At 48.7% G+C, this 16,568-nt stretch overlaps 1 protein-coding gene across 1 annotated transcript; it reads left to right on the top strand.

The window, feature by feature from the left end:
- The first annotated feature begins 12,685 nt into the window (after nt 1-12,685).
- Nucleotides 12,686-14,047, top strand: LOC136517391 (transcription repressor MYB6-like). Its single transcript, XM_066510944.1, has 2 exons — nt 12,686-13,104; nt 13,249-14,047. Exons 1-2 carry the CDS (start codon nt 12,842-12,844, stop codon nt 13,799-13,801), a joined length of 816 nt encoding a protein of 271 aa, XP_066367041.1. The 5' UTR covers nt 12,686-12,841; the 3' UTR covers nt 13,802-14,047.
- Nucleotides 14,048-16,568: the final 2,521 nt, after the last annotated feature.

The following is a 16,568-nucleotide window of genomic DNA, read 5'->3' as shown; positions in this document are numbered from 1 at the left end:
ACCTGCCACGCTGGTCGGCTCCCGGTCGCGTGGTGGAGAATGCATGGGTGAGGGGAAGAAGACGCTACTGTACTGGGCGGCTGACAGAGGGAGCCCGTTTGTCAGCTTGTCCTGATATGGCGGCGGCATGCAGTGCGTGATCGCTGACAAGCAGGGTCGGCTTGTCAATGGCTGTGCGCATGCAGGTGGTGATGCTGGGTTGGCTTCGTGGGCTACGCGCGTGAAAGGGCAGGCGAGGCTGGTTCGCAAGGCCGAGCAGGCCTGGCTGCTGCTGCTCCCTCTTCTTTCCTTTCTCTTTTATTTGTTGCCAATTTGGTTAGGGTTTATCATAAATATTAAGTAAGTTAGTTAAACATCACATAAGGCAAAAGAATCCAAATCACATGTGGAATTAAGGATGCATGCATGATTTATTTATTTAGGAATTTAATTACACATGTGGCATAAAACCAAACTATGCTTATGATTTTAACCTAGTTGGGTCACATCCAATCCAAAACTAGGGTTGGGCTTCTACATATGTCACTCAACATCACATAGGGCTAACACAAAAATTTTGTAGTTATGATTTTTGGTGTGTGAATTCTTGGGTTGTTACACAAAGTGTGACCGGACATGTGTGAATTCTTGGGTCACATCCCTCTCTGGAACCTTACTAGAGTCGATCGGACACTGGCCCTCAGCGTTCGGTCACTTCACCTCTCAGCGTCCGGTCGCACTAGACGAAATCACCTTGGTCAAATGAACTGACTAGACCCTGAGCCAGTGTCTAGTCACATCGGAGCCAGCGTCCGATTAGTATTTGACCCTCTATTCACTTTCAACTCTCGATCATATATGAATGAAGTTTACTCCATTGGATCTAAGGGCTATTTTGGAGCTAAAAGTGCTAGATTTAGCAAGTGTGCACCACACCTAACTCACTAGACTCACCTAGGTCAAGCTACCCATCCATACCCCCCTTAATAGTACAGCCAAAGAAAAAACAAAGTCATAAACTACTCTAAGTGTCTCTTCAACTCCAAATGACACTTAGAACTAGTCCATCCTCAACCTTGTCATCCATCCTTTGAAAACCAAAATGATTTCCATCGTAGGGGCATGACCACCTTGATTGCCCAATCGATCTCTATTACCGTGACCTAACTTAATTGCCTCTGCAAAACACACGTTAGTCACAGTAATCACGTATTGTCATTAATCACCAAAACCCAACTAGGGGCCTAGATGCTTTCATGGCACCCTTTGAAGCTCTATATGGAAAGAAATGTAGGACACCACTTAACTAGGTTGAAGTGGGAGACCGTGGGTACTTTGGGCCTGATTTCATCAAAGAGGCTCGAGAGCAAGTAAGCATTATTCAGAGTCACTTAAAGGCAGCTCAGAGCCGGCAGAAATCTTATACAGATAAGCGAAGAAGGCCCTTGCAGTTTGTAGATGGGGATTATGTGTATCTCAAGGTGTCTCCTATGAGAGGGTGCATCGATTTGGTGTCTATGGCAAGCTAGCCCCTCAATATGTGGGTCCATGCAAGGTGTTGGAGTGGTGTGGCCTAGTTGTTTATTGTCTCTAGCTTCCTAATATTTTATCTATGGTACACAATGTGTTTCATGATTCAATCCAGTCAATCCACCACGTCTAGTAGGTTCGAGGTGAGTCGCTGATGCCCGTCCTTGAGCTCGTTCGCATTGTCTGTGCCTTAGCTCACGGGAACATGGCCGCCGTTGCAGGAAGGAGTCCGCCATCATGGAGGGAGCTTGGAATAGCATCTCCGTTCGCCGTGTCACCGCCCATCGCTTTGGGTTTATGCCTAGGTGAGCATCGGCTCGCATTTGGGGGCAGGGAGGGTGAAAGGTCCTAATGGCTAGGGGGGGTGAATAGCCTAATAAAAATTTCTACAACAACACATAACAAAATGGTTAGACAACTATGAGGCGAAGCAAGTGTTGCGCTAGCCTACTCAAAATGCAAGCCACCTACTACAATTCTAGTTTAGATAGTATCTATTCACACAATAGCTATGATACTACTCTATGTTAGTGTGCTCTCAAAGGCTAACTAAAGAGCCACACTAACTAAGCAAGCAAGCTCTCACAACTAGCTACACTAAAGTGCTTGACAACTAGTTTGCGGTAATGTAAAGAGAGTGATCAAGAAGATTATACCGCCGTGTAGATGAAGGAACCAATCAATCACAAGGATGAATAACAATGAAGACCAATCACCTCGGACTCAATGATGAACACAATGATTTTTTACCGAGGTTCACTTGCTTGCCGGTAAGCTAGTCCTCGTTATGGCGATTCACTCACTTGGAGGTTCACGTGCTAATTGGCTTCATATGCCAAACCCTCAATAGGGTGCCGCACAACCAACACAAGATGAGGATCACACAAGCCACGAGCAATCCACTAGAGTACCTTTTGGCGCTCCGTCGGGGAAAGGTCAAGAACCCCTCACAATCACCACGATCGGAGCCGGAGACAATCACCACCCTCTGCTCAATGATCCTCGCTGCTCCAAGCCATCTAGGTGGCGGCAACCACCAAGAGTAACAAGTGAAATCCACAGCGAAACACGAACACCAAGTTCCTCTAGATGCAAACACTCAAGCAATGCACTTGGATTCTCTTCCAATCTCACAAAAATGATGAATCAATGATGGAGATGAGTGGGAGGGCTTTGGCTAAGCTCACAAGGTTGTTATGTCAATGAAAATGGCCAAAGATGTGAGCTATAGCCGGCCATGGGGCTTAAATAGAAGCCCCCATGAAATAGAGCCGTTATACCCCTTCACTAGGCATAACGCGGGCAGACCGGACGCTCCGGTCAGTTGACCGAATGCTGAGCCTCCAGTGTCCGGTCGCTCGTAGTCAGCCACATGTCCCAACTTCAACGGTCATCTGCCTTGACCGAACACTGCGCCTGAGTTGACCGGACGCTGAACACCCAGCGTCCAGTCGTTTACAGTAAGGTTCCAAAACCAATTTTTACCGACCGGACGCGTTCGGTCATGCTTGACCAGACCATACTAGCGTCCAGTCACACTATGACTTCTTATTTGCTGACCGTCAATACGACCGGACGCAACCCTTCAGCGTCCGGTCGTTTGACCGACGCCAGCGTCTTCGCTGCTACACCTAACCGGACGTGCCGGTCCAACCGAGGCCAGTGTCTGGTCACTTCCAGTGACCTCCTTCTTTTCTATCTAGGGCGCCGGAGGCACCGTCGGACTATCCGCACTCTATGGGCGGACACTCCGCCAGTGGAATTTCTTACCCTTGCTCCCAAACTTCACCACCCTTGATCAAATATGCCAACCACCAAGTGTATCACTTTGTGCACATGTGTTAGCATATTTTCATAAACATTTTCAAGGGTGTTAGCACTCCACTAGATCCTAAATGCATATGCAATGAGTTAGAGCATCTAGTGGCACTTTGATAACCGCATTCTAATACGAGTTTCACTCCTTTTAATAGTACGACTATCAAACCTAAATGTGATCACACTCTTTAAGTTTCTTGATCACCAAAACAAAATAGCTCATATGGTTTCTACCTTTGCCTTGAGCTTTTTGTTTTTCTCTTTCTTCTTTCCAAGTCCAAGCACTTGATCATCATCATGGTATCATCATCATCATGCAATGATCTTTATTTGCTTCATCACTTGGAGTGTGCTACCTATCTCATGATCACTTGATAAACTAGGTTAGCAGTTAGGGTTTTTATCAATTCACCAAAACCAAACTAGAGATTTCAGAGGGGCCGTTGCGAAGATAGGTTCTTTCGAGGGTTTATCTGCAAAGTAGCTGACTGTAGGAATAGTATCGTGGGTCTCAGGGTGATTCGTCGGTAGGTCAGGGTCATTTCATAAAATAGACGAAACGTGCGGGCCTTCCCGTCGCGGGCCACCGTCGTGTAGATGGGTCGCGTCCGCGTTGGGTCACGCCGGTGCACGCGTGCGCGCACGTGTTTGCGCCGGACTGGGCTGAGCCGTCGCGTTCTGGGCCGCGTGGTGGAATTTGGTTTTCTATTTTCCAATGAATTAATAAATGCTTATTCAATTTAGTTTTGAGCTAAACTTTGATAAATTGTAGTAAATCTTGTAGATGTCTAAAAATAGTAAAATAAAATTTCTTAGGTTCATAAAAATGCTATCTATCTGTTAGTGTAATTAGTTTACAGTTAGCTGTGATCATGATATGTTCATAAATTTAATTTAGAAAGTTTAGAATTATGTAGCATAATATTTGTAGGAATTTTTATGACAAATTGATGATAGCTTTAGCCCTTTACAGTAAGACCATTAGATTATTATATACTCACTGTAATTTTTGTAGCCCTAAAGTAGGTTGATAAATATAGTAGCTAGTACCCCTTGTTTTATCATATATAAAATAAATCGGTATTAGGAGTACGAACATCTTTAGTTGCTAAGATAATATATGGCATGCTTCATACTTGTTAGGTGTAACATTAGGTAACTTAGCACCTTAGTCGGTAGAACTCACTTAGTAGCTTGATAGATGTATTTTATTTTAAGAGCTGCTATTGTCGTATTACTAAGTGTTGCATCATCATTTCATGCATATAGATCATTAGTTGGTAGAGTTCGTGCCCTTGGACAAACATGATTATGAAGAGGTCATTGAGGAGTACGAGGAGGAGATCCTCGTGCAGGAAGGAGCCCTAGAGCCGTTTGGTGCTGACTTTGTTGACCCACCGCCTGCCCATGGCAAGCCCCGGTGCATAACTCATATTTTTACTGATCACTGAATATATATATGACGTGCATTTATATTTCATGTATTTTATGAAAACTACATGCATAAATACATCTACCTATGAGTCCTACTAGTATAGGCCGAGTAGCTGCTATGCTCAGGATTTTGGTAGTGCGAGTAACCTGTCGTTACTCACAATTGGTGATAATTATAATCACTCATGATAAAATGGTGGAAAGGAAAAATGGTGATCGTGTAGGGATATTGTTTGGGTATTAGTGGGTGTAAGAGGCTGTGTCCTGCAGCCAACAGGGCATAGCTTGGTTACACTTTTTCCCTGTCTGTGTCGGTTAAGGACCGACCGTTGCAAAAGGCTCTAGTCAAGTCACAGATTTATTATCCCGAGCGCATACTTGGGTATGGGCGTAGAAAAGACTTGTTGCTCTCTTACCGTGGGTTCTGGCTCTTTCCGGACCGACTGATTGGAGGCGGGGATGGTGGAGGTCCTTGCACCGCACTAAGTCCGGGACTTAGGAGTGGGGGCTTAGAGTCCAAGTTTGGACGGGGACCTGGACCCCAGGACAAGAGGGTGATGGGTTGGTCCAGCTTGTGTCTGGGGTACAAGCGGAGCGTGTGTTTTGGGGGTACCTAGCTGGGGCATTGATTCACGAATCGTCGGCGTTCCGGTACAACTTGTCTACAATTTAGCATCATAGTAAGAACTGAAAGCTAGAAGATGATGAAATGGAACTGGTTGCTCAACTCTTGCTTGAAAGTAGAATAGGTGCTTACCTAGAATGGCTAGATAACAAATTAATACGGCTATTAATAATAACATCAATAAGGACTCACTATTAGTATTGCTTTGTGTAAAAAGGAAACCAACAAACCATAAAGCTTTGCATACCCCTTGGAGTCGGAAAACTATTCCCACTAGTCAGACAAGTCTTGCGAGTATATTGTGTACTCAGGGTTTATTTACCCCTGTTGGAGGTAATGCTTGAGGAGTACCACTGTGTGAAGGATTCTTCTGGTGGACACAAATGGATCCTTGTTCCTTATCGCTGGATGTTTATTTTTATTCTGCTGTTTAATATTCCGCACTCTGACTTTGGAAATGTAATAATGTACTTTTTATGCACTCTGGATGTATGAAATGGATTAAGTATTGTAACTCGTTCTCATTATTGGATCCTTGAGGAAAAATGTGAATCTTTTGGGTTCTCCCTTAGGGTGTGCCCGACGGATACCGCCCGTTGTAGCTTGCTTTCAGGGTGCTTAGTGTTTGATGGAAGACAAGCGCCTCCATAAGTATGTTATTTCGGGCGGTTCTGCCACATATAATCATCTCGGTTAATGCCTATTAACCGAGACGAGCATTATAACGCAACTGCCTCGGTTAATACATTAACCGAGGCAGTCACTTCTAAATAACCACCTTAGTTATGCAGCGTTGTGTTCGGACCCCGAGGCGTGGGCGCACAAGAACGGGAGCAGGAGTTGGAGTGGGGCCCGTGTGTCGGTCGCTGTGAGAAAGCACAAATGTGCTGCGCGCTAGGATGATCCATGTGCTACTCCACGTCAGCGATTCGGAAGCGGGGCTGGTGGCCACTCGTGCCTCGCCACACGTGCAGGGGAGCGGATATAACTCTCCCTCGTCCGTCTCTCGTTCGTCCCTCGTTCGTCTATCTCTCTCGTCTCTCTCTTCGGTCCCTCTCTCGTCGGTCTCTGCCTCCAGTCCATCCCTCCACGCACACCTCCCTCTCCAGCGTGGAGGCAGCGAAGGCGGCTGGCGGGGAGGAGGAGGCGCATGGGCCAGCCCCCTCCGGTGGCGGCGACCACCACACGTAGCAGCGGCGCGTGGGGATGCCTGCACCAGCGATGGCGGCCCTCCCTCTCCTCCGAGCACGGCACGACGGCCCCTCCCTCTCCTCCGAGCACGGCACCCCTTCCCTGTCCCTCGTGCGCCGGCCTCCAACGGTCCACCGGCGGCGGATCCGAGCACTGGAGGCGGCAGGGGCGCAGATCAAGTCACCAGCAGCGGTGGGGGGCGCGGATCCGGCCACCACTGAATGGATCTGAACACCGGTGGCTGCGGCAGCGCGGATCCTACCATAGGCAACGGCGACGCGTGGTACGGGCTCGGTGGGCTTTTTTTATTTCGTGAAATTATTAACCGAGGCGGGCTACTTAACTCAACCGTCTCCGTTAAGGCCACGATTAACCGTGACCTTTGGACCGAGGCGGTTGGCTTGCCCGCCTCGATAAAGTTTTCTATAGTAGTGTCATTTTCTAAAAAGGGGCTTATTATAATTAATACGTGTATGATGCTTAGGCGAATAGCACGTGAAAAATGAGACATGCATGGGAAATGAAATTAACTAACATTGTCTATAAGTTGCTGAACGACATTTGTTTTGAACGTACTCTCTCCGTTTATAAGAAACGACGTTTTTCCTCAAAAAAAAAGAAACAATGTTTTTCTAGCCTTTTAGTTTTTTTCTAAACCAAAACATGGCCAGTTTGATCAGGTTTGTAAAATAAATATCCTATATGTAAGACATTAAATTAGTATCATTGGTTTTGTCACGAATTATATTTCCACAATAATATAACTATTAGGTATATATCATAAATGCAAATAATTTCTCTATAATCTATATATTAAGGTGTGGGAATTAATTAAACAGAATTAAAAGTTAAAGTTTAGGATAGCTAGCGAAAGCAAAACAGTTGCACAAAGTCGTATATCTGTCGGACAACCAACCCTCCACTACTTGCGTCTTACCGCTCCTAGCTCCACACAAGATGCGATGCATTTGGGCACAAGAAGGGTTTCTCGTTGGCAGCAGCATATATAGCGACCCAGTACCAACATACGTTGCTCGCGTTGTATATTAGTATTATTATTGCTACTGAGACTGAAGCAGCGGCTGACTCTCATCGATCCATCCCTCTCTCGAATCTCAACTCCTTGTATTCGGCAGGCACGCTCCACTAGCACTACTAGTTGCCATGCAAGTTGAGTGCTCCTCCAAAAGTCTAAGGCTCCATCCATGTCACAGTAAACACCCAAAATCACCACTAGTACGCACCTGGTCAAAAAGAACGAAATTGTCTCCGATCCCCTGGTATCTCGCGAACAGGTACGTGACCGCCGTGGCCTGCTTCGCCTGGAGTACATATTCACTCGTGCCGCCAACGCCAAAGACGGGTGAGGTTGATTGGAGACGGTTAGTTAAATTGGCAGCAGGCGCGCATGGCTGAACTTTCTCCGTGCGACGCACACGCAGTGGGCCTGTTGGCTGTTTGCATGCCCCCGTACGTGTGGCCGTGCGTCACACGAGCTGAGGTCGCCCCCGCCACGCGTGGACTCTCGCGCCTGTCAGTTTCCCACACGCTTGATTACGATGCTAAAGGAAACGTGGTAGTGGACCAGTAGCTTCTTCCGCAGAAGTTGTTAGCAAGGGTCAAAGGGCACGCCAACGTCGTTTCGTGGCGAGGTGGCGTGCATGAGTCGGCACCAACACCATGCGAGGCTGACTATGATGGTACTAGTAATATCACGAGGAAGGGCAGCACAAGCGCCAGGATGTTCGGGTGTCTGGACACCCGCGCCTCTGCAACGTCGGCGCCAACGCCTGCTGCATGCAGAGGCTGGGCCCGCCCACGCTCCCCCATGCTTCCCTGCTTCCCGCTCCTCTTCACGCATGCTGCGCCGTTCCCCTCCGTGCACGGCATCCCAACAACTACAGCACGAGGCTACGGTACATGACTTACATTGCAACATATATAAACACCTCCTATCTATTTTTGAAAAAATCAGATAAAATATTTACAAAACAGTCGAAACATTTGAAACAAGCGTCTGAAACATTTGCAAAACACACATGAAAAGCACTTGAAAAACAATTGCAAACATATGTAATATCCAGATAAAAACACTTGCAACATATGTGTAAAACATATGCAACATCCAGATAAACACACTTGTAACATGCATATGAAAAAACAGAGAAAACATTGGGAACATACACTTGTAACATACGTGTTTAACCGTGGCCTGTCACTCGAGCTTGAGCGGTAGCGGCGAGCTGGGACCGCCGCGGAGGCAGGATGGCCTGGCTTGCGTCGTCATCAAAGGCGATGGCGGCATCACTCCAGCGGGCATCTGCAGAGGCATGTGCTGCTGCGGTGGTGGCGGCGGCGACGACGCCGCACCCGCCATCGCCTGCTCCTGCGCCGGCGAGGCCTCCAGGCGCTTGGTGGCGAGGTTGTGCTTGTTGTTGTGCATCCACACCTTGAGCACACGCCGCTTGACGCTGATCTCCTGGCAGAAGGCCTGCTCCATGCCGTCGTTGAGCCTCTAGAGGCGCCACCCCACACGCTCCGCGAACTCCAGCATGCGTGTCTTCTCCTCCGGGGTGAACTTGGTGCGGAGATATGGAGGTGAAAGAGAGACGAGATAGAGAAACAGGAGAGGATAAAGTTCGGGAGAGGATAAGTTTAAATGGCTACTTGAGAGGAGCAATACGTGGACAACGTAGAGTCCGGAGAGACTCCTAGCGTCTGGACACTCTAATCGTAGAATTACCGCACGAGGAACCGAGGATATCAGATCAGATGGAATCGAATCGCGCGTCTCTGTTTCATTATGCTGCCTGAAGAGCCGATCAACTAAAACTTGTGTTTGACCCGCGTGGTGTGGCAACAGTCAACAGAGGGCGACCTGCGCAGCCTGCGGGGCTGGTCGACTGCAGGTGACGCATGCAGGATAAATCTGTGCCCTGTGGCGTCCGCCATGTCATCACTACTTGCTCACAGTGAAGCAGTTTTATTCTCTTTTACGTCCTCCCTCCGTCCGTAAAAGAATGCAATGATGAAACAGTGTCATGTTTTAGTATATCAAGTTTGACCAATTATAGATAAAAAATATAAATATTTATAATACCAAATAAATATTATTAGATTAGTTACAAAATGTATTTTTATAATATATTGATTTAGAGCCATAAATGTGAATACCATTTACTATAAAATACCCCTATGCCACGCTAACAGCGGTTGCGTTCGTGCAGCAACTCTAGCTGCAGCCAGAACTCGCAACAGCGCTGTGCAGGTGTATTGTTGGATCAGCCGTAGCCTTAACGATCTGCATCAAAAAGGTCCACAAGAGTCATATATATCCAAATGGTAAAAAAGGGCATGATATATACCCCCTTCTCCGTTCATAAAAAAAAATCGAATTCTTATTTTTTGAGATGTCAAACAATTTAATTTTTGACTAAAATTATATAAAAAAGTACGAACATTCGTGATACAAAATTAATACCAGCAGGTTAGCTATAGAATATTTATGTAGGCATAAATGTTAATACTGTTTACTATAAATTTGGTTAAATATAAGCGTTTACTTGATCGGAATGAATACCATAGTTGCATTCTTTTGTTGTTGGAGGGAGTACTATTAAAAGACAAAACATAGCCCCGCCCTTCTATGGTTACCAATTACCACGGATTGCTCATGAACTTAAACTTTATTTTCATTTGCGCCAGAGAACTAGACCATCACAACAGATACATTTGTGTCATCTTATCGATGGTTCTATCCCCTTAATTGTCTGACATAATTTTGTTTGACTTGTAACTTTTAGACTGTTTATTAATAGTCAACCATTGCAATATGCTATCTTAATTTATGCATAGAAAAAGGAACTCCATGAGATTGGTAGTAACCACAACTTGTATAATGGTAGGGTAGTGGTTGCCAGGTAGTTTTAAAAGATAGCTCATAAAACGCTGCTTCAAAAAGAAAGATTGCATTTGTCTGGTGACAGACGGACCGTACACAAGAAAAGAAGAAAGCTCATAAAACGCTGCTTCGCAATAGAACGATTGTGCTTGACTGGTGACGGGCGGACCCAGTACACAAGGAAAAATGATAGCTCATAAAATGCTGCTTCGCAAAAGAACGATTGTGCTTGCCCGGTGACGAGCGAAACCAGTACACAACGAAAAAAGATAGCTCATAAAACGCTGCTTCACAAAAAGAACAATTACACTTGCTTGGCGACGGGCGGAACCAATACACAAGGAAAAAAGATAGCTCATAAAACGCTGCTTCGCAAAAAGAACGATTACATTTGCTTGGCGACGGGCGGAACCAGTACACAAGGAAAAAAGATAGCTCATAAAACGCTGCTTCACAAAAAAGAACGATTGCACTTGCCTGGTGACCGATGGATCTAGTACACAAGGAAAAAAGATAGCTCATAAAACGCTGCTTCATAAAAGAACGATTGCACTTGCGTGGTGACGGGCGGAACCATTACACAAGGAAAAAATAGCTCATAAAACGCTGCTTTGCAAAAGAACGACTACACTTACCTAGTGACGGGTAGACCCAGTACACAACGAGCGGGGGCACGTGCCCCATTCAAATTCTAGTTTTTTTAAAGAAAATATACCTCCTTTCACGTAGCTACAGTCATTTCACCAAATATAGTCTGCGGTTGCTTCAAATCTTGTTGACCACGATGCCCCTGACTGGCTAGCCTAGATTCTCCATCCATGAAAGACAGAAGACCAAACGTTGCACTGGCTCCAAGCTCTTGCTTCCCCTGTTCTCTTGCGAGTCGCATAGCATAATGATACTTTACTTTTGTTGATGTTATGTATGGTATTGTATTAAGTTAGTACCGTGAGTTTGCCCTGAGTCCGGCGACAATTAATCCTGGCTTCGCCCCTAGTCCTCAGTAACAGGACGCCACTTAAATTTTGTACCAGTTCTTCAACAGTCTGCCACTTAAATTTAGTGCTAGTTCCGCCTTCGGTGACGGGCCTCGCCGCATCCAACCGGTTCCAACAGACGTTGCCCTAACCCAACAGAACAAAGAGTACTTTGTGTAGTTTAAGTTCCCAACGGAAAGGGAACGCATGGCATAGTGGCATGTGTTACGGTAGCTTTGACCTTGGGTTTTTTTTTTTATGAGCCCACCTGTGGCTGTGGAACCATACCAAACCCGACCTAATAAGACTCCCAACCCAACCGGACGCATGTCACCTAATCAGGCCCTAAACTATCGCTGCCCTTCCCAGCTCCCCCGCTACCTTCCAGAAAGCACACACGTACATCATGCACCCGCCGCCAACCACACTACTTGATGAAACAAAACAGCTGCTGCCTGCTGCTACCTAATCTCATAATCTGCTCAGGGTTGCTCTCTCTCTCTCTCTCTCTCTCTCTCTCTCTCTCTCTCTCTCTCTCTCTCTCTCTCTCTGCCCCTCCCGCATTGCCAAGCACCACCCGACCGAGCAGATTCTGCTCTGCCAGTGATAAAACAAACAGCAAGAAGCTCAGCACTAGAGCAGTAATGATCGGAGCTGTACATAGTAGGAGTTGGGACTGAAAGTTAACTGACGGGACCTTTCGCAATGACGCCGTGTCGATTGCACGGCTGCCTGGCTGAATGTGGGTTCATCGGCAGGCAGGGTCCGGCCCGGCGGTCCCGTTCGCTCATCGGCTCGTGCTGGTCTGGTCCTCCATCCACCCTATCCTTCCAAGTTCCAATGCACCACGCCAAGCAAGCCTCCGCTGCCCCCGCTCCATCTCATCATGTCCTCTGTCATTAGCACGGGCCCGGCCGCCGAAACAACCGTCACCGGTCCCCGCAGCGACGTCGGTCTGTGACGCCGGCCGCCGGGGACCGGAGACGACGCGACGCGAGCCGTAACCACCGCTACCAAACCGCCGATGGAGCTGCAGTAGCAGTAGCAGTACAAGCAGCAAGTGGGAGCAGGGCGCCGCAAGTGCACGACACGCGGGCTCCACCGCCGCAACCGCAACCGCAACCACCACCCAACCCAACTCTAGCAACAGACGGGGGAAACAAAAGCGCGTACAGGCAGCACAAACACTGGAACAGGAAACAGCGCCCCGAGCTATAGCGAGCACGGCCACGCTGCCCACGCGCCATGTATATATAGGACCCCCGCGGCCGCGCGCCTCGGCAGCAGGGGGGAGCGCGCAGCCGGGGCCGGCTGCGCGAGCTCGACCGATCGATCGGCGCCAGCGCCACGAGTGCTCTGGTTTCAGCTTGGGAGAGCTAGCTAGCCATGGGGAGGTCGCCGTGCTGCGAGAAGGCGCACACCAACAAGGGCGCGTGGACCAAGGAGGAGGACGAGCGGCTGGTGGCGTACATCCGGGCGCACGGGGAGGGGTGCTGGCGCTCGCTGCCCAAGGCCGCGGGCCTGCTGCGCTGCGGCAAGAGCTGCAGGCTGCGGTGGATGAACTACCTCCGCCCGGACCTCAAGCGCGGCAACTTCACCGACGACGAGGACGAGCTCATCATCCGCCTGCACAGCCTCCTCGGCAACAAGTGAGTACTCCGTAAGCCTGCGCGCGGCGCCGTGTCCTTCTGTTCTGTCTACCTTCCGTCGTCGCACGCAGTCGATCGATACGTCCTTTGATTGATTGATTGATGCTGTCTGACATGCTGCTCGCTCATCTCTTTGACCCGCAGGTGGTCTCTGATCGCCGGGCAGCTGCCGGGCCGGACGGACAACGAGATCAAGAACTACTGGAACACGCACATCAAGCGCAAGCTCCTGGCCCGCGGCATCGACCCGCAGACGCACCGCGCGCTCGGCGCCGACGCAGCGGCGGCTCCCGGCGTCGCGGCGCACCACCGGGCGGCGTCGGCGGCGCTGCTTCACAACGCGGGCGCCGTCATCGTCCCGGCGGCCCCCGTCAAGCTCGCCGTGAAGCCGCCGGCGCCGGCGGAGTCGTCATCCGACGACGGCGGCAGCAGCAGCGGTAGCGGTAGCGGCGGCGGCGGAGGCAGCGGCACCAGCGCGGGGGAGCAGCCGCGGTGCCCCGACCTCAACCTCAACCTCGACCTGTCCGTGGGCCCAGCGGCGGCGGCGGCCGACACGCCCACCTCGCACTCGCAGCAGCAGCTGTGCCTGTGCTACCGCCTCGGCCTCCGCGCCGGGGAGGCGTCGTGCGGCTGCCAGGCTGATGACGTCGCGGGGCAGCAGGGGTTTCGATTTTTCAGGTCGTTGGAACAAGGCTAGTAGTGCGTCTCAAAATTCAGAACCGAGAGGAGAGTCGTTAGAATAGCGGGCTTGATTCACTGCAATTTGCAGGACAGGCAGTTTTTCTAATGGACATCACTGGTTCAGAAAAGAAAACAGGTCAAAAAGAATTGTGATCGTCTCAGTTTTTTTTGTTCGAAATTCACAGTTTCTCCCTCCCCTCCTTAGCAATTCCCCAGTACGTTGTTCACAAAGTCAACTCCTCTTCTGCGTGCAAATACAAGAGAGCCAGAGAGGAACTGCTTGTTTTGGCGGCAGAATTCTTGAGGCACATTATAAATGTGCACAGGTACTAACAGTAGTAGTACAACGAAAGGCTAAACAGATTGGCAGCCACCTAACTGGAAAACTATTAAAAGTGCATTACTGCTCAGGCAGCATGCAAGCAGGAAGAGGACGCGAACGATTGTTTTCAAAGCGCGGCGACCGGACCGGGAGCCGGAACCTTGAACCGACGCCCGCCGAGCAGGCCGGGCCGGCGCTGCGTTCCGGTTTTGGTAGGTAGCCGAATGTTTCTAGTACACATGGTGGTACCCACGAGGGGCAGGGTGAAGATATATTTTTTTTTACCATACTCGAGACCGAATCCTCTTGAAGGAGCTAAGATCTGTTCGTATCCGAGTCCAAATATTCAATATCCAATACTATATTCGTATCCGAATACTTAAATCGCATATTTATGATATCGATATCCAATCATATCATATCCGTCATGGTTGACATTATCCGTATTCAAATCTAAGAGCATGTTCACTGGTTGGTTTCTGGACTGATAAGTTCAATCGGTGCTGGTTTATTGTGATAAAAAAATACTATTGATTGGCTGATAAACCTGACCGATTCTAACAAAAGAACAGAACAGAATTATAAAATACGGCTTCCTATGACATCGGTTTTCATGGCGAGTACTCCCTAGCTGACAACGCAAAAGCGTCGAAAAGAGGGCGGGCGTCATGTGACTGCCTCTGCCTGCACAGCACAGGCACAGGCACAAGAACCGGGTGGATTCGGTGCAGACTGCAGATCGCCCGCCCTTCCACTGCCGCTGGGATTATTCCTCCGCTCCTTGCACCCGCATCTTCATCTTGGTCTTCGCCTGCGTCATCGTCACTCGTCAAACGCCCGGAATTCAATTCGGAGCTTTGTGTTCCTTTTCGTTGCGTGCCAAGTATGCAGGCATGCAGCTGCTGTTATCAGAGCCGCGCGCTTTTTTCTGCCTACTCGACATCATCGTTGACCAGCACAGATCGAATCAGCATCCGTCTTAGTGATCAAATCGAACAAGATTTCCGCGCAACTCTGCGGAGGCTTTGGCTAATTGGCTTGTAGCCGAAACCGAAATTCGTTTCCTTCCATAAGATGCTTACCAAGCTGAAGTGGCCATAAAGAAATATCTCAGTGGCTTGTCAGGAATCAGCGTCTCTCTTTTTGACCTACAAAAGGGAATACCCGAGAGAAGCTTCTGTGGGGTCCTTTTCAGCGCACGGTTTTCTCGCAGTGTGTCGCGGGGCTGTGTCGCTTTCACTCCTTTGCATTTTTTCTCTCTCTTTTTTGTAGGTTGGTGACGGGTGTTTATTTCAATTTCAACGGGTCCGGGACGGATCCTATCTTGGCCAACAGAGACTACTGCAGCCAGCCAGTGAGCCAGCCCTACGTTGGCTGACTAAATCTTGACTGAAACTGACTGAAAAATATTGTCGTAGCTGAATTGTTATAAAAGAAAAATACTAGTTCAGCTAAAAAAAATAAGCTGAACAAGTTAAATATAGGATAAAGCGAACGGAACCGGCTATCTACAGTTCCCTTTCGACCAGCCACTTGACGCTCCATCTCCGGCCGATCCCATCCAGCCGAGATAGCAGAAGCAGCATGCTACTTCAGCATGCGCGAATTGCAGATCGAACGAACGCATCTTCGGATGTCGGAGCGTGGACTTCAGCTCAGAACGAGAGCTGGGATACACGAAGTAATGCGATGCACGGTCAAAGATCGAACCTGATCTTCCGAGGTTAGTTAGCTTCAAGTTTCAACATTTCAACACAAGATCGAAACTTCAAAAGAAAGTCCGCCGCCTCACACCCGATATTTCTTCCCACTATAACGGTACGATTTGTCCCTGCTCAGTTTTGTCCTTTTCGCTTAGACTTGATAAACCATAACTGAAAATACTATTGGCTGATTTATTGTGAGAGAAAAATACTATTCGTTTAGCTGGAAAAGTACGGTTTATAAGCCAAACGAACAGGGCGTTCATCGTCGCCTATGGCCCTGTTAGCTTGAACTTATCATCCATGTTACAGTGTTTTTTTCTCACAATAAATCAACGAACAATACTTTTTAGTCTGACTTTTCAGCGAAGCGAACAAAGCCAAATCAGGACTAGCAAGCCACATGGCGTCAAGCAGAGGAGAGATTTCTACAACGCTAGTGTCGTATGTACTGCTTGTTAGTTGATCTCCACCAATAGGTCCAACGGTCTATTGGGTCCTTGTCTCTGCGCCCTGATCGGAGGCGTCCAACCCAAATACGGTCGGTGGACCCCCTGTCGCACAGCACATATAAAAGAGAGCTGGGGATCACGGCTCTAACTACGAGGTTGGTCTGAGCCCCCGTGATCCACCGATAGAAACCCTAATCCGATCTACAGTGTGCTGCCAGCGACGGGATGTCCCACCACTCTGCCGTCGCCCCTGCAGGGTCATCATCGTACCACTACGGACTCCACCGAGCCGAGCTGCCTCTACAC

This window comes from Miscanthus floridulus, chromosome 17 (genome assembly GCF_019320115.1).
Source record: "Miscanthus floridulus cultivar M001 chromosome 17, ASM1932011v1, whole genome shotgun sequence".
In the NCBI taxonomy this organism is placed as follows: Eukaryota; Viridiplantae; Streptophyta; class Magnoliopsida; order Poales; family Poaceae; genus Miscanthus; species Miscanthus floridulus.
The sequence above is the reverse complement of the archived record's forward strand: the minus strand, read 5'-3'. Positions and strand labels throughout refer to the sequence as shown.